The 17233-nt window shown below is 35.9% G+C and overlaps 1 protein-coding gene across 1 annotated transcript in view; it reads left to right on the top strand.

Moving 5' to 3' along the window:
• The first annotated feature begins 1335 nt into the window (after positions 1–1335).
• Positions 1336–17233, top strand: part of lrsam1 (leucine rich repeat and sterile alpha motif containing 1) — a 64328-nt gene continuing 48430 nt past the window's right edge. Inside the window, exons 1-9 of the mRNA XM_080418673.1 lie at positions 1336–1486; positions 2422–2550; positions 4406–4462; positions 10478–10522; positions 11297–11374; positions 12903–12971; positions 13974–14058; positions 15373–15494; positions 15868–15958. Of these exons, the coding sequence (XP_080274799.1) occupies positions 2479–2550; positions 4406–4462; positions 10478–10522; positions 11297–11374; positions 12903–12971; positions 13974–14058; positions 15373–15494; positions 15868–15958 (619 nt within the window). The 5' untranslated portion in view covers positions 1336–1486; positions 2422–2478. The remainder of the gene's footprint in view (positions 1487–2421; positions 2551–4405; positions 4463–10477; positions 10523–11296; positions 11375–12902; positions 12972–13973; positions 14059–15372; positions 15495–15867; positions 15959–17233) is intronic.

Here is a 17233-nt window from a genome sequence, read left to right as displayed (position 1 = left end):
AAATATGAATAACCAGAAGAGGGGACACCTGGGTAACCAGAGGAGTGGACACCTGGGTAACCAGAACAGTGGACACCTGGGTAACCAGAGGAGTGGGCATCTGGTAAGCCTGTATGCTGTGGGAAATGGTCTGAAATAAGGTGAAGTATGCATGATTTGAACATGCGTGAACATTTCACATTTAAGGCCTAATTTCAACTAGTACTATAAAACTTGTGGATGTCATAAACAATAAGTTGAAGGGTAAAACTGGTTCAAATCATGCACATATATATATATATATATATATATATATATATATATATATATATATATATATATATATATATATATATATATATATATATATATATATATATATATATATATATATATATATTTTTTTTTTTTTACTTTTTCATATTTTGGAAACAATTGCCAATTTCAAACTGCAAATCATACACATACATGTGTGTATGTATAGGACTTGTTTATAACCACCATGTTACAGTAAATGAAGTGATTATGGTATGTATAGGACATGTTTATAACCATGTTACAGTAAATGAAGTGATTATGGTATGAATAGGACATGTTTATAACCATGTTACAGTAAATGAAGTGATTATGGTATGAATAGGACATGTTTATAACCATGTTACAGTAAATGAAGTGATTATGGTATGAATAGGACATGTTTATAACCATGTTACAGTAAATGAAGTGATTATGGTATGAATAGGACTTGTTTATAACCATGTTACAGTAAATGAAGTGATTATGGTATGAATAGGACTTAATGCAGTAAAGCAGGTGTAAGACATGTTATGTTTGTGTTATTGTGTGTTATAGGTCTGTTTAGAAATGCATAGATTTATATGCATTTCAGTGGTTTGGGGGGCTGGCTCCCACAAAAACATTTGACTGGAATAAGTATCCTTTATATCAATTTCTGAAAGGTGGCACGTGTTTTTATGACTGTTGGTGGTATGGGCTCCTGGTGTTTTCTATGGGGGGGGGGGGTACTTTTATGTTTACTTTTATACTTTTACTTCAATACAATTATTTGAAAACTTTATATTTACTTTGCAGATATAAATTATTACGTTATATACATTAACCACTTTAACCTTATTTTATACCTAGGCTATTTTCAAACATTTCAGTACTTTTACTTTTGGTACCTTAAGTACATTTTGATACCGATGCTTTTGCACTTTTACTCGAGTACATTTTGAACACCAGACTTTTAATTGTAACAGAGTAATTCTACATTGCAGTATTGATACTTTTACTTGAGTAAAACATTTGAGTACTGTACGTCCGCCGGAAGCGGAAGCAGAAAGAACAGAGACACGCCCACCTGACGTCGTGTTGTTGTGATCAGATCAGCTGTTATTATTCTATCATAATGATATAAAAGTACATAATAATAACATTAATATTAATCTAATAACAACCTAACGGAACATAAGGGCCTCAGCGCGGCGCTGTTGCTACGACAACGGTTTGTTTGTTTATGTTTACTTACTGAAACATGCTAGCTCAGCTAGCATTAGCTCGATGTGCTGCAGCGTCATGACGCTACGTGTTCCTGATGTTTGAATGTTTAACATTTACAACCCGTTCATCTACACAAAGGTTCATATTTCATATTTAAAGTGCTGACCTCATGGTCATGGATGTAACAAGTTAAAACACCTGGGTCTAAATACCACTATCTACAGTATTGTTCAATAAAAAGCATTTTAATCTGATCGGTGTCCATTTTCTATTTTTAATAATGTGTCAGAGTGCAGTACACCTCCTAACCGATAGGGGCGCGTGGTTGAAAGCATAATGGAGAAAATGTGAAGAAAAAGGCCACAGATCGGATTAAAAAGCTTTTTATTTAATAATACTGTAGATACTGGTATTTAGACCCGCGCGTTTTAACTTGTTACATCCATGACCATGAGGTCAGCACTTTATATGTGAAATATGAACCTTAATGTAGATGAACGGGATGTAAATGTAAAATGTTCAAACATCAGGAACACGTGGTTTCATGACTGTCAGGGCTAGATGTGCTGTAGCTAGCAGTAAAATGATAACACATTTTACAAACGATATATATGATTTATTTTTCATTTTTATATCAATATTATATTGATATAAAAATGAAAAATAAATCAAACATAGCAGATCTACAAGCTTGCAGAGCGGCACGAAGTGACGCGCTGTGAGCTTGTAGATCTGCTATTTTTTTGTATCCGACTTATAACATGCACCATACCCCTGCCTTTAAACAATGTGTGTAGATGTTCTATAGCTCTGTTATCAAACATAAACAATGTGTGTAGATGTTCTATAGCTCTGTTATCAAACATAAACAATGTGTGTAGATGTTCTATAGCTCTGTTATCAAACATAAACAACTGGCCTGTTTTCATCTTTCTTTAGGTCACCGTCCTTTACAGAGGTCATCAGGACAGACAGACAGACAGACAGACAGACAGGATGCCTCTGTTCTTCAGAAAGAGGAAACCCAGTGAAGACGCCAAGAAAAGACTTGAATATCAGCTGTGTCTGGTGAGCACACACACTCACACACTCGCTCGCTTGCACGCACCCACACACACACACACACTCACTCACTCACTCACTCACAGGTCAGTTCTATCTAGTATAGAGGGTTTACAGGTCAGTTTTCTCTAGTATAGAGGGTTTACAGGTCAGTTTTCTCTAGTATAGAGGGTTTACAGGTCAGTTTTATCTAGTATAGAGGGTTCACAGGTCAGTTCTATCTAGTATAGAGGGTTTACAGGTCAGTTTTCTCTAGTATAGAGGGTTTACAGATCAGTTTTATCTAGTATAGAGGGTTTACAGATCAGTTTTCTCTAGTATAGAGGGTTTACAGGTCAGTTTTCTCTAGTATAGAGGGTTTACAGATCAGTTTTATCTAGTATAGAGGGTTTGCAGATCAGTTTTATCTAGTATAGAGGGTTTACAGGTCAGTTTTCTCTAGTATAGAGGGTTTACAGATCAGTTTTCTCTAGTATAGAGGGTTTACAGGTCAGTTTTCTCTAGTATAGAGGGTTTACAGATCAGTTTTCTCTAGTATAGAGGGTTTACAGATCAGTTTTATCTAGTATAGAGGGTTTACAGATCAGTTTTCTCTAGTATAGAGGGTTTACAGGTCAGTTTTATCTAGTATAGAGGGTTTACAGATCAGTTTTATCTAGTATAGAGGGTTTACAGATCAGTTTTCTCTAGTATAGAGGGTTTACAGGTCAGTTTGATCTAGTATAGAGGGTTTACAGATCAGTTTTCTCTAGTATAGAGGGTTTACAGATCAGTTTTCTCTAGTATAGAGGGTTTACAGGTCAGTTTGATCTAGTATAGAGGGTTTACAGATCAGTTTTCTCTAGTATAGAGGGTTTACAGATCAGTTTTCTCTAGTATAGAGGGTTTACAGGTCAGTTTGATCTAGTATAGAGGGTTTACAGATCAGTTTTCTCTAGTATAGAGGGTTTACAGATCAGTTTTCTCTAGTATAGAGGGTTTACAGGTCAGTTTGATCTAGTATAGAGGGTTTAATTAAGAGGTGAAGCAGCTTTGATGAAGCAGAGCCTCTATATATATATTTACACACTCACTCAGAGGAACACATTACATACTGAACAGAAACCTCTTATCTCTGTTTTTTAACCTTGTTTTGTAAATGCATGTCGTACTTCACCATTCTATGTCACACAAATGTAGCAAAAATAGCAGATCTACAAGGTCAAAACGCGTCTCAGTGCGACACGTTTTGGTGCTATTTTTGAATTGGAATCCTGAAAAGTAACATTTTTATTTAATTTCTAATGTCATTTAGTTATACTTATGTTAACGTTATGAACTTAAATACTAATACATTGGACATAAAAAAGACAATAGAATGTTAATACTAGTCATTAAGCTACTAATATAGACTGAAGTCATTAAAGCGGGTCATGTTTACATGTTATGAATCATAACAGCTGAGATCAATAATATAATCACTATTCTGATATTAACCTGTGGGCCGCATTAAGTAAAGGTGGGGGCCGCATGTGGCCCCCGGGCCGCCAGTTGCCAATGTATGGTTTAAATTGTGTTGAATTAGCAGATCTACAAAAGATAATTCATCCTGGTGAACGACAGAGGACAGTTTCACCATACATTAACATCTCTATGATATGATTATTTTGAGCGTTTGTTTTTAATCACAATAAACGATAATAACGTTCTGGTCCCGTCTCTAGTGTGTGTTTACCGTGTGTACATCAGACATAATATTCACTGTGTGTGTGTGTGTGTGTGTGTGTGTGTGTGTGTGTGTGTGTGTGTGTGTGTGTGTGTGTGTGTGTGTGTGTGTGTGTGTGTGTGTGTGTGTGTGTGTGTGTGTGTGTGTGTGTGTCAGTCTAAGGAGGCGGGGGCTGATGACATTCTGGACATCTCAGCATGTGAACTATCAGAGGTGAACATACAGGGGGTCCTCAGAGTCACTGGGGGGGACCCCTAGGGGGTCCTCAGAGTCACTGGGGGGGATCCCTAGGGGGTCCTCAGAGTCACTAGGGGGGGGATCCCTAGGGGGTCCTCAGAGTCACTAGGGGGGGGATCCCTAGGGGGTCCTCAGAGTCACTAGGGGGGGGACCCCTAGGGGGTCCTCAGAGTCGAGTCACTAGGGGGGGGATCCCTAGGGGGTCCTCAGAGTCACTGGGGGGGGGACCCCTAGGGGGTCCTCAGAGTCACTGGGGGGGATCCCTAGGGGGTCCTCAGAGTCACTAGGGGGGGGATCCCTAGGGGGTCCTCAGAGTCACTAGGGGGGGGATCCCTAGGGGGTCCTCAGAGTCACTAGGGGGGGGATCCCTAGGGGGTCCTCAGAGTCACTGGGGGGGGACCCCTAGGGGGTCCTCAGAGTCGAGTCACTAGGGGGGGGATCCCTAGGGGGTCCTCAGAGTCACTAGGGGGGGGATCCCTAGGGGGTCCTCAGAGTCACTGGGGGGGATCCCTAGGGGGTCCTCAGAGTCACTAGGGGGGGGATCCCTAGGGGGTCCTCAGAGTCACTAGGGGGGGGATCCCTAGGGGGTCCTCAGAGTCACTAGGGGGGGGATCCCTAGGGGGTCCTCAGAGTCACTAGGGGGGACCCCTAGGGGGTCCTCAGAGTCACTAGGGGGGGGGATCCCTAGGGGGTCCTCAGAGTCACTAGGGGGGATCCCTAGGGGGTCCTCAGAGTCACTAGGGGGGGGACCCCTAGGGGGTCCTCAGAGTCACTGGGGGGGGACCCCTAGGGGGTCCTCAGAGTCACTGGGGGGGGACCCCTAGGGGGTCCTCAGAGTCGAGTCACTAGGGGGGGGACCCCTAGGGGGTCCTCAGAGTCACTAGGGGGGGGACCCCTAGGGGGTCCTCAGAGTCACTAGGGGGGGGACCCCTAGGGGGTCCTCAGAGTCACTAGGGGGGGGATCCCTAGGGGGTCCTCAGAGTCACTAGGGGGGGGGACCCCTAGGGGGTCCTCAGAGTCACTAGGGGGGGGATCCCTAGGGGGTCCTCAGAGTCACTAGGGGGGGATCCCTAGGGGGTCCTCAGAGTCACTAGGGGGGGATCCCTAGGGGGTCCTCAGAGTCACTGGGGGGGGACCCCTAGGGGGTCCTCAGAGTCGAGTCACTAGGGGGGGGATCCCTAGGGGGTCCTCAGAGTCACTAGGGGGGGGATCCCTAGGGGGTCCTCAGAGTCACTAGGGGGGGGATCCCTAGGGGTCCTCAGAGTCACTAGGGGGGGGACCCCTAGGGGGTCCTCAGAGTCACTAGGGGGGGGACCCCTAGGGGGTCCTCAGAGTCACTAGGGGGGGGATCCCTAGGGGGTCCTCAGAGTCACTAGGGGGGGGATCCCTAGGGGGTCCTCAGAGTCACTACAGGGGGTCCAGGACCCCTAGGGGGTCCTCAGATGATGTCACTACAAGGCTTGTAGCCTTCCGGACTTGGCTTACCGATAACAAACTGTCACTACACCGTGGGAAAACTGAATCCATTCTCTTTGGGACCAAACATTCCCTCAGATTATTATTATAATAATATAATATTATATATTATTATAATAATAATATAATATAATAATTAGTATTATTATAATATATCTACATTAACATGTTACTGTGTATTCCCAGGTCCCATCCAGTGCTCTTTATTATAATAATATAATATTATATATTATTATAATAATATAATATAATATAATAATTAGTATTATTATAATATATCTACATTAACATGTTACTGTGTATTTATAACATTATGACTCTTACAATAATAATAATATATATCTACATTAACATGTTACTGTGTATATATGTCATTATGACTCTTATAATAATAATAATTACAATAATAATAATATATATCTACATTAACATGTTACTGTGTATTTATGACATTATGACTCTTATAATAATAATAATTATAATAGTATATATCTACATTAACATGTTATTGTGTATTTATGACATTATGACTCTTATAATAATAATAATAATAATAATATATATCTACATTAACATGTTACTGTGTATTTATGACATTATGACTCTTATAATAAATATTACAATAATAATAATATATATCTACATTAACATGTTACTGTGTATTTATGACATTATGACTCTTATAATAATAATAATAATAATATATATCTACATTAACATGTTACTGTGTATTTATGACATTATGACTCTTATAATAATAATAATTACAATAATAATAATATATATCTACATTAACATGTTACTGTGTATTTATGTCATTATGACTCTTATAATAATAATAATTACAATAATAATAATATATATCTACATTAACATGTTACTGTGTATTTATGACATTATGAGTCTTATAATAATAATAATAATAATAGTATATATCTACATTAACATGTTATTGTGTATTTATGTCATTATGACTCTTATAATAATAATAATTACAATAATAATAATATATATCTACATTAACATGTTATTGTGTATTTATGACATTATGACTCTTATAATAATAATAATAATAATATATATCTACATTAACATGTTACTGTGTATTTATGACATTATGACTCTTACAATAATAATAATAATAATAATAGTATATATCTACATTAACATGTTATTGTGTATTTATGTCATTATGACTCTTATAATAATAATAATAATTACAATAATAATAATATATATCTACATTAACATGTTACTGTGTATTTATGACATTATGAGTCTTATAATAATAATAATAATAATAGTATATATCTACATTAACATGTTATTGTGTATTTATGTCATTATGACTCTTATAATAATAATAATTACAATAATAATAATATATATCTACATTAACATGTTATTGTGTATTTATGACATTATGACTCTTATAATAATAATAATAATAATATATATCTACATTAACATGTTACTGTGTATTTATGACATTATGAGTCTTATAATAATAATAATAATAATAGTATATATCTACATTAACATGTTACTGTGTATTTATGACATTATGACTCTTATAATAATAATAATAATAATATATATCTACATTAACATGTTATTGTGTATTTATGTCATTATGACTCTTATAATAATAATAATTACAATAATAATAATATATATCTACATTAACATGTTACTGTGTATTTATGACATTATGACTCTTATAATAATAATAATTACAATAATAATAATATATATCTACATTAACATGTTACTGTGTATTTATGACATTATGACTCTTATAATAATAATAATAATAATATATATCTACATTAACATGTTATTGTGTATTTATGTCATTATGACTCTTATAATAATAATAATTACAATAATAATAATATATATCTACATTAACATGTTACTGTGTATTTATGACATTATGACTCTTATAATAATAATAATTACAATAATAATAATATATATCTACATTAACATGTTACTGTGTATTTATGTCATTATGACTCTTATAATAATAATAATTACAATAATAATAATATATATCTACATTAACATGTTACTGTGTATTTATGACATTATGAGTCTTATAATAATAATAATAATAATAGTATATATCTACATTAACATGTTATTGTGTATTTATGTCATTATGACTCTTATAATAATAATAATTACAATAATAATAATATATATCTACATTAACATGTTATTGTGTATTTATGACATTATGACTCTTATAATAATAATAATAATAATATATATCTACATTAACATGTTACTGTGTATATATGTCATTATGACTCTTATAATAATAATAATTACAATAATAATAATATATATCTACATTAACATGTTACTGCGTATTTATGACATTATGACTCTTATAATAATAATAGTATATATCTGCATTAACATGTTATTGTGTATTTATGTCATTATGACTCTTATAATAATAATAATTACAATAATAATAATATATATCTACATTAACATGTTACTGTGTATTTATGACATTATGACTCTTATAATAATAATAATTACAATAATAATAATATATATCTACATTAACATGTTACTGTGTATTTATGACATTATGACTCTTATAATAAATATTACAATAATAATAATATATATCTACATTAACATGTTACTGTGTATTTATGACATTATGACTCTTATAATAATAATAATAATAATAATATATATCTACATTAACATGTTACTGTGTATTTATGACATTATGACTCTTATAATAATAATAATTACAATAATAATAATATATATCTACATTAACATGTTACTGTGTATTTATGTCATTATGACTCTTATAATAATAATAATTACAATAATAATTATATATATCTACATTAACATGTTACTGTGTATTTATGACATTATGAGTCTTATAATAATAATAATAATAATAGTATATATCTACATTAACATGTTATTGTGTATTTATGTCATTATGACTCTTATAATAATAATAATTACAATAATAATAATATATATCTACATTAACATGTTATTGTGTATTTATGACATTATGACTCTTATAATAATAATAATAATAATATATATCTACATTAACATGTTACTGTGTATTTATGACATTATGACTCTTACAATAATAATAATAATAATAGTATATATCTACATTAACATGTTATTGTGTATTTATGTCATTATGACTCTTATAATAATAATAATTACAATAATAATAATATATATCTACATTAACATGTTACTGTGTATTTATGACATTATGAGTCTTATAATAATAATAATAATAATAATAGTATATATCTACATTAACATGTTATTGTGTATTTATGTCATTATGACTCTTATAATAATAATAATTACAATAATAATAATATATATCTACATTAACATGTTATTGTGTATTTATGACATTATGACTCTTATAATAATAATAATAATAATATATATCTACATTAACATGTTACTGTGTATTTATGACATTATGAGTCTTATAATAATAATAATAATAATAGTATATATCTACATTAACATGTTACTGTGTATTTATGACATTATGACTCTTATAATAATAATAATAATAATATATATCTACATTAACATGTTATTGTGTATTTATGTCATTATGACTCTTATAATAATAATAATTACAATAATAATAATATATATCTACATTAACATGTTACTGTGTATTTATGACATTATGACTCTTATAATAATAATAATTACAATAATAATAATATATATCTACATTAACATGTTACTGTGTATTTATGTCATTATGACTCTTATAATAATAATAATTACAATAATAATAATATATATCTACATTAACATGTTACTGTGTATTTATGACATTATGAGTCTTATAATAATAATAATAATAATAGTATATATCTACATTAACATGTTATTGTGTATTTATGTCATTATGACTCTTATAATAATAATAATTACAATAATAATAATATATATCTACATTAACATGTTATTGTGTATTTATGACATTATGACTCTTATAATAATAATAATAATAATATATATCTACATTAACATGTTACTGTGTATATATGTCATTATGACTCTTATAATAATAATAATTACAATAATAATAATATATATCTACATTAACATGTTACTGCGTATTTATGACATTATGACTCTTATAATAATAATAGTATATATCTGCATTAACATGTTATTGTGTATTTATGTCATTATGACTCTTATAATAATAATAATTACAATAATAATAATATATATCTACATTAACATGTTACTGTGTATTTATGACATTATGACTCTTATAATAATAATAATTACAATAATAATAATATATATCTACATTAACATGTTACTGTGTATTTATGACATTATGACTCTTATAATAATAATAATAATAATAATAATATATATCTACATTAACATGTTATTGTGTATTTATGACATTATGACTCTTATAATAATAATTATTATAATATATCTGTGTATTTCCAGGTCCCATCCAGTGCTCTTTCTATCTGCAAAGTGCTTCAGAAGAAGGTAAGAGAATGATTTGAAGCAATAAGTGTTTTATCTCTCTAAGGACAGATGTTTTCAATGAGTCTAACCTGGTTAAAATGGAGTTAGAAGTTACAATGGGTTTATATAGGAAGGGGGCGTGTCTGATTAAATTAATATCAAATATCTAAATACTGAATCAAGCAACTTAAAAACACTAAGTACGAAAAGCAAAAGGGTATGAGGGTTCAGTAAGAAAAGCAAAAGGGTATGGGGGTTCAGTAAGAAAAGCAAAAGGGTATGGGGGTTCAGTAAGAAAAGCAAAAGGGTATGAGGGTTCAGTAAGAAAAGCAAAAGGGTATGGGGGTTCAGTAAGAAAAGCAAAAGGGTATGGGGGTTCACTAAGAAAAGCAAAAGGGTATGGGGGTTCAGTAAGAAAAGCAAAAGGGTATGGGGGTTCAGTAAGAAAAGCAAAAGGGTATGGGGGTTCAGTAAGAAAAGCAGAAGGGTATGGGGGTTCAGTAAGAAAAGCAGAAGGGTATGGGGGTTCAGTAAGAAAAGCAGAAGGGTATGGGGGTTCAGTAAGAAAAGCAGAAGGGTATGGGGGTTCAGTAAGAAAAGCAGAAGGGTATGGGGGTTCAGTAAGAAAAGCAGAAGGGTATGAGGGTTCACTAAATTCTTCAAAGACAAGAGGTCGTTGAATCTAATATGTTCAAAGAGTAACGATCCTTGAACATACTTGCTATAAAACAATAAAGTGTTCTTATTGAAATAAGCAGCAGCTCTCTAACAGACGTTTCATTTGTTTGGTTTCAGGTTCTTATTCTCCACGGCAACGAGCTGAAGTCCCTGTTGCCCAAAACATGTGACGTCATCTCTCTGGCCACTATAAAGGTAAGCTAAACCCTTTCTACGCTCCCTCCATTGGCTCCCAGTTACTGATGCTAGGTTCATTGTTTACCTGTGATCCTAGTTTACTGAGACACTACACTGTCTCTGTATTCTATGATCCTATAGTTTACTGAGACACTACACTGTCTCTGTATTCTATGATCCTATAGTTTACTGAGACACTACACTGTCTCTCTGTATTCTATGATCCTAAAGTTTACGGAGACACTACACTGTCTCTGTATTCTATGATCCTATAGTTTACTAAGACACTACACTGTCTCTATGTATTCTATGATCCTATAGTTTACTGAGACACTACACTGTCTCTGTATTCTATGATCCTATAGTTTACTGAGACACTACACTGTCTCTCTGTATTCTATGATCCTATAGTTTACTGAGACACTACACTGTCTCTCTGTATTCTATGATCCTATAGTTTACTGAGACACTACACTGTCTCTATGTATTCTATGATCCTATAGTTTACTGAGACACTACACTGTCTCTGTATTCTATGATCGTATAGTTTATTGAGACACTACACTGTCTCTGTATTCTATGATCCTATAGTTTACTGAGACACTACACTGTCTCTGTATTCTATGATCCTATAGTTTACTGAGACACTACACTGTCTCTGTATTCTATGATCCTATAGTTTACTGAGACACTACACTGTCTCTGTATTCTATGATCGTATAGTTTATTGAGACACTACACTGTCTCTGTATTCTATGATCCTATAGTTTACTGAGACACTACACTGTTTCTGTATTCTATGATCCTATAGTTTACTGAGACACTACACTGTCTCTGTATTCTATGATCCTATAGTTTACTGAGACACTACACTGTCTCTGTATTCTATGATCGTATAGTTTATTGAGACACTACACTGTCTCTGTATTCTATGATCCTATAGTTTACTGAGACACTACACTGTTTCTGTATTCTATGATCCTATAGTTTACTGAGACACTACACTGTCTCTGTATTCTATGATCCTATAGTTTACTGAGACACTACACTGTTTCTGTATTCTATGATCCTATAGTTTACTGAGACACTACACTGTCTCTCTGTATTCTATGATCCTATAGTTTACTGAGACACTACACTGTCTCTGTATTCTATGATCCTATAGTTTACTGAGACACTACACTGTCTCTCTGTATTCTATGATCCTATAGTTTACTGAGACACTACACTGTCTCTGTATTCTATGATCCTATAGTTTACTGAGACACTACACTGTCTCTGTATTCTATGATCCTATAGTTTACTGAGACACTGCACTGTCTCTCTGTATTCTATGATCCTATAGAACCTTAAACCTTAAACACTTAAATGATAGAAAAGCTGTTGAGATATTTAGTTCTCAGTTTTCATCATTGTGAACAACATTGTACATAAAACAGTGACATCATGTTCCTTCTGCCGCCTCTGGGTAGAAACCTGGCTTCATTGTAGAAGTTTAAACAGATATTTTAATGAAGTGACTGCAGTGTGTTCTGTTTCTCCTCAGGTATTAGATCTACATGAGAACAGGCTCACATCTCTGCCTGAGGACATTGGTAGACTGGTGTTACTGCAGGTAAGACCACATAGCCCTACTGGTAGACTGGTGTTACTGCAGGTAAGACCACATAGCCCTACTGGTAGACTGGTGTTACTGCAGGTAAGACCACATAGCCCTACTGTTAGACTGGTGTTACTGCAGGTAAGACCACATAGCCCTACTGGTAGACTGGTGTTACTGCAGGTAAGACCACATAGCCCTACTGGTAGACTGGTGTTACTGCAGGTAAGACCACATAGCCCTACTGGTAGACTGGTGTTACTGCAGGTAAGACCACATAGCCCTACTGGTAGACTGGTGTTACTGCAGGTAATTGTTCCTCACTAATGTTCTACTGGGTTTGTGTGTCATAAGGGCTGTGGACACTTCAGAAAACCACCTACCAGTGAGTGACATCATCATTAGGCAGGGTTTATTTACATTTTCATTAAAGGAGTAGTTCACCCAAAAAATCACATCATTTTCTATCAATCACACACCATTACATTACATTGTGTAATGTAATGTAATGTAATCACACACTCCATGAAGCCTTGAATTCATGGAGATTTGTTTGTTTTTGTCTCATTCCTGAGACAATAATTTGATGACCGGCGGAAAGATGCTAATGTATCCGGAAATACACACGGTCATCACATTGTTGTCTCAGGAATAAGACACGAATTCAAGTCTTTATGGGGTTTGTGATTAATAGAAAATAAGTCATTTTTTGGGTGAACTACTCCTTTAACACAAGAACAATGTCTTCTATTATAGCATGCTAACTTTACAGGAATAGAAAGCCTGCAGTTTCTATTAGCTTGGATTCCCCATTGATGATGTCACTGGTAGGCATGTTTCTGGTTCTGAAGTTAGAGAAGAACCAGAGGAAGTTCTTATTGGTTGTGAAGTTAGAGAAGAACCAGAGGAAGTTCTTATTGGTTGTGAAATTAAAGAAGAACCAGAGGAAGTTCTTATTGGTTGTGAAGTTAGAGAAGAACCAGAGGAAGTTCTTATTGGTTGTGAATGTTCTCACAGGTTCTGAATGTGGAGAAGAACCAGATCAAATCCCTACCAGACTCTATAGGTAACCTACAGCTTCTGCAGACGCTCAATGTGAAAGGTGAGAGAATGTGTTTATGAACCTACTTTAATGACTGCTGTGTAGACATGAGACTAAACCACCTATAGTATATTTACTATGATGACCCATGTTACCCAGGGCTTTGTACTTGGACCCCTCTTTTTCACATCTACACCACATTTATTATTGCCAAATGTTTGCTCATTATGACAAGCCCATAATAAGCACACTGGGACACTAGACTCATGAGACATGAGACTTGACTACATTAAGACTCCACTTTGTCCCGCCAATCGATACACAATATCTCTATATCATACATGAGCAACTGGCGGCCCGGGGGCCACATGCAGCCCCCACCTTCACTTAACACGGCCCACAGGTTAATATCAGAATAGTGATTATATTATTGATCTCAGCTGTTATGATTCATAACATGCAAACATGACCCACTTTAATTACTTCAGTCTATATTAGTAGCTTAATGACTAGTATTAACATTATATTGTCTTTTTTATGTCCAATGTATTTGTATTTAAGTTCATAAAGTTAACATACGTATAACTAAATGCATTTGAAATTTAATAAAAAAAAATACTTTCCAGGATTCCAATTCAAAAATTGCTAAAATAGCCGATCTACAAGCTCAAAACGCGTCACAACGCGTTTTGAGCTTGTAGATCTGCTATTTTTGCTACTTTTGTGTGACATAGAATGGCGAAGTACGGCATTCAATTACGAAAAATAAATAAATACGGAGATAAGAGGTTTCTGAACAGAACATACAATGTGGACAGTGTGTTCTGGGTAATGTAGTTCTAATGCAGTGTGTTCTGGGTATTGTAGTTCTAATGCAATGTGTTCTGGGTATTGTAGTTCTAATGCAGTGTGTTCTGGGTAATGTAGTTCTAATACAGTGTGTTCTGGGTATTGCAGTTCTAATGCAGTGTGTTCTGGGTAATGTAGTTCTAATGCAGTGTGTTGTGGGTGTTGTAGTTCTAATGCAGTGTGTTCTGGGTATTGTAGTTCTAATGCAGTGTGTTGTGGGGTTTGTAGTTCTAATGCAGTGTGTTCTGGGTATTGTAGTTCTAATGCAGTGCGTTCTGGGTATTGTAGTTTTAATGCAGTGTGTTGTGGGTATTGTAGTTCTAATGCAGTGTGTTGTGGATATTGTAGTTCTAATGCAGTGTGTTCCACAGGTATTGTAGTTCTAATGCAGTGTGTTGTGGATATTGTAGTTCTAATGCAGTGTGTTCCACAGGTATTGTAGTTCTAATGCAGTGTGTTGTGGGTAATGTAGTTCTAATGCAGTGTGTTATGGGTATTGTAGTTCTAATGCAGTGTGTTCCACAGGTAACTGTCTCAGTGAAGTGCCGTCCTCTGTGGGCTCGCTGAGCAGTCTGAGGACCCTGGATTTGAGTGACAACAACATTCGTGAGCTTCCTAAATCTGTGGCCTACATCCGCACTCTGGAGGTGTGTCTGGGTGTGGTGGGTGGAGCTGTGGAGTGGTGGGTGGAGCTGTGGGTGTGATGGGTGGAGCTGTGGAGTGGTGGGTGGAGCTGTGGGTGTGATGGGTGGAGCTGTGGAGTGGTGGGTGGAGCTGTGGTGTGGTGGGTGGAGCTGTGGAGTGGTGGGTGGAGCTGTGGGTGTGGTGGGTGGAGCCATGGTGTGGTGGGTGGAGCTGTGGGTGTGGTGGAGAAGTTGTTTTTGCAATTAATTACATTTTCTCGATCATTGAATAATTCTGTTATTATTCTGTTTCTTTTATAATGAATATATCTACACATCTGAATGAATCTATCTCTCTCTCTCTCTCTCTCTCTCTCTCTGTCTCTCATTGGCTCAGAGCTTCACTCTAGATGCAGGGGACATGTCCTATCCACCAGCCAGTGTGTGTTCAGGAGGTACAGCAGAGATCCAACGCTTCCTCTGTGCTGGTAAGACCTCTGCTCCTAGCATCCATCTGCTCCTAGCATCCATCTGCTCCCTCCTAGCATCCATCTGCTCCCTCCTAGCATCCATCTGCTCCTAGCATCCATCTGCTCCTAGCATCCATCTGCTCCTAGCATCCATCTGCTCCCTCCTAGCATCCATCTGCTCCTAGCATCCATCTGCTCCTAGCATCCATCTGCTCCTAGCATCCATCTGCTCCCTCCTAGCATCCATCTGCTCCTAGCATCCATCTGCTCCTAGCATCCAACTGCTCCCTCCTAGCATCCATCTGCTCCCTCCTAGCATCCAACTGCTCCCTCCTAGCATCCATCTGCTCCCTCCTAGCATCCATCTGCTCCTAGCATCCATCTGCTCCTAGCATCCATCTGCTCCCTCCTAGCATCCATCTGCTCCTAGCATCCATCTGCTCCTAGCATCCATCTGCTCCCTCCTAGCATCCATCTGCTCCTAGCATCCATCTGCTCCTAGCCATAGATATATATAAAGGCTAGATGACTCACCCGCGCTGCTGGCCAATGGAGTACGACGTTGCCACATGGCGGCCATCTTGAAACAGTCATTCATAACATTATGTCTATGGAGCATATACTTTAAAATAACCATAGCGTGCTCAATTTTCATCCGATTTTCAAACGGTTTGGTGTGTTGTAAACACCAAAGATGTAATAAAATTATAAAATTATAAAATTATATAAAAAAAAAAAAACATGATTATAATTTTAAGTATGCAGTATCATAACTACATCTTTGGTGTTTACAATACACCAAACCGTTTGAAAATCAGATGAAAATTGAGCACGCTATGGTTATTTCAAAGTATATGCACCATAGACATAATGTTATGAATGACTGTTTCAAGATGGCCGCGGTTGAGCTACGCTTGCGCCGTCCCCTTGAGCCATCTAGCCTTTATATATATCTATGCTCCTAGCATCCAACTGCTCCCTCCTAGCATCCATCTGCTCCCTCCTAGCATCCAACTGCTCCCTCCTAGCATCCATCTGCTCCCTCCTAGCATCCAACTGCTCCCTCCTAGCATCCATCTGCTCCTAGCATCCATCTGCTCCCTCCTAGCATCCATCTGCTCCTAGCATCCATCTGCTCCTAGCATCCATCTGCTCCCTCCTAGCATCCATCTGCTCCTAGCATCCATCTGCTCCTAGCATCCAACTGCTCCCTCCTAGCATCCATCTGCTCCCTCCTAGCATCCAACTGCTCCCTCCTAGCATCCATCTGCTCCCTCCTAGCATCCAACTGCT

Source organism: Gymnoscopelus braueri (assembly GCF_963280865.1).
Source record: "Gymnoscopelus braueri genome assembly, chromosome: 22".
In the NCBI taxonomy this organism is placed as follows: domain Eukaryota; kingdom Metazoa; phylum Chordata; class Actinopteri; order Myctophiformes; family Myctophidae; genus Gymnoscopelus; species Gymnoscopelus braueri.
This window is presented reverse-complemented; position numbering and strand designations above follow the sequence as displayed.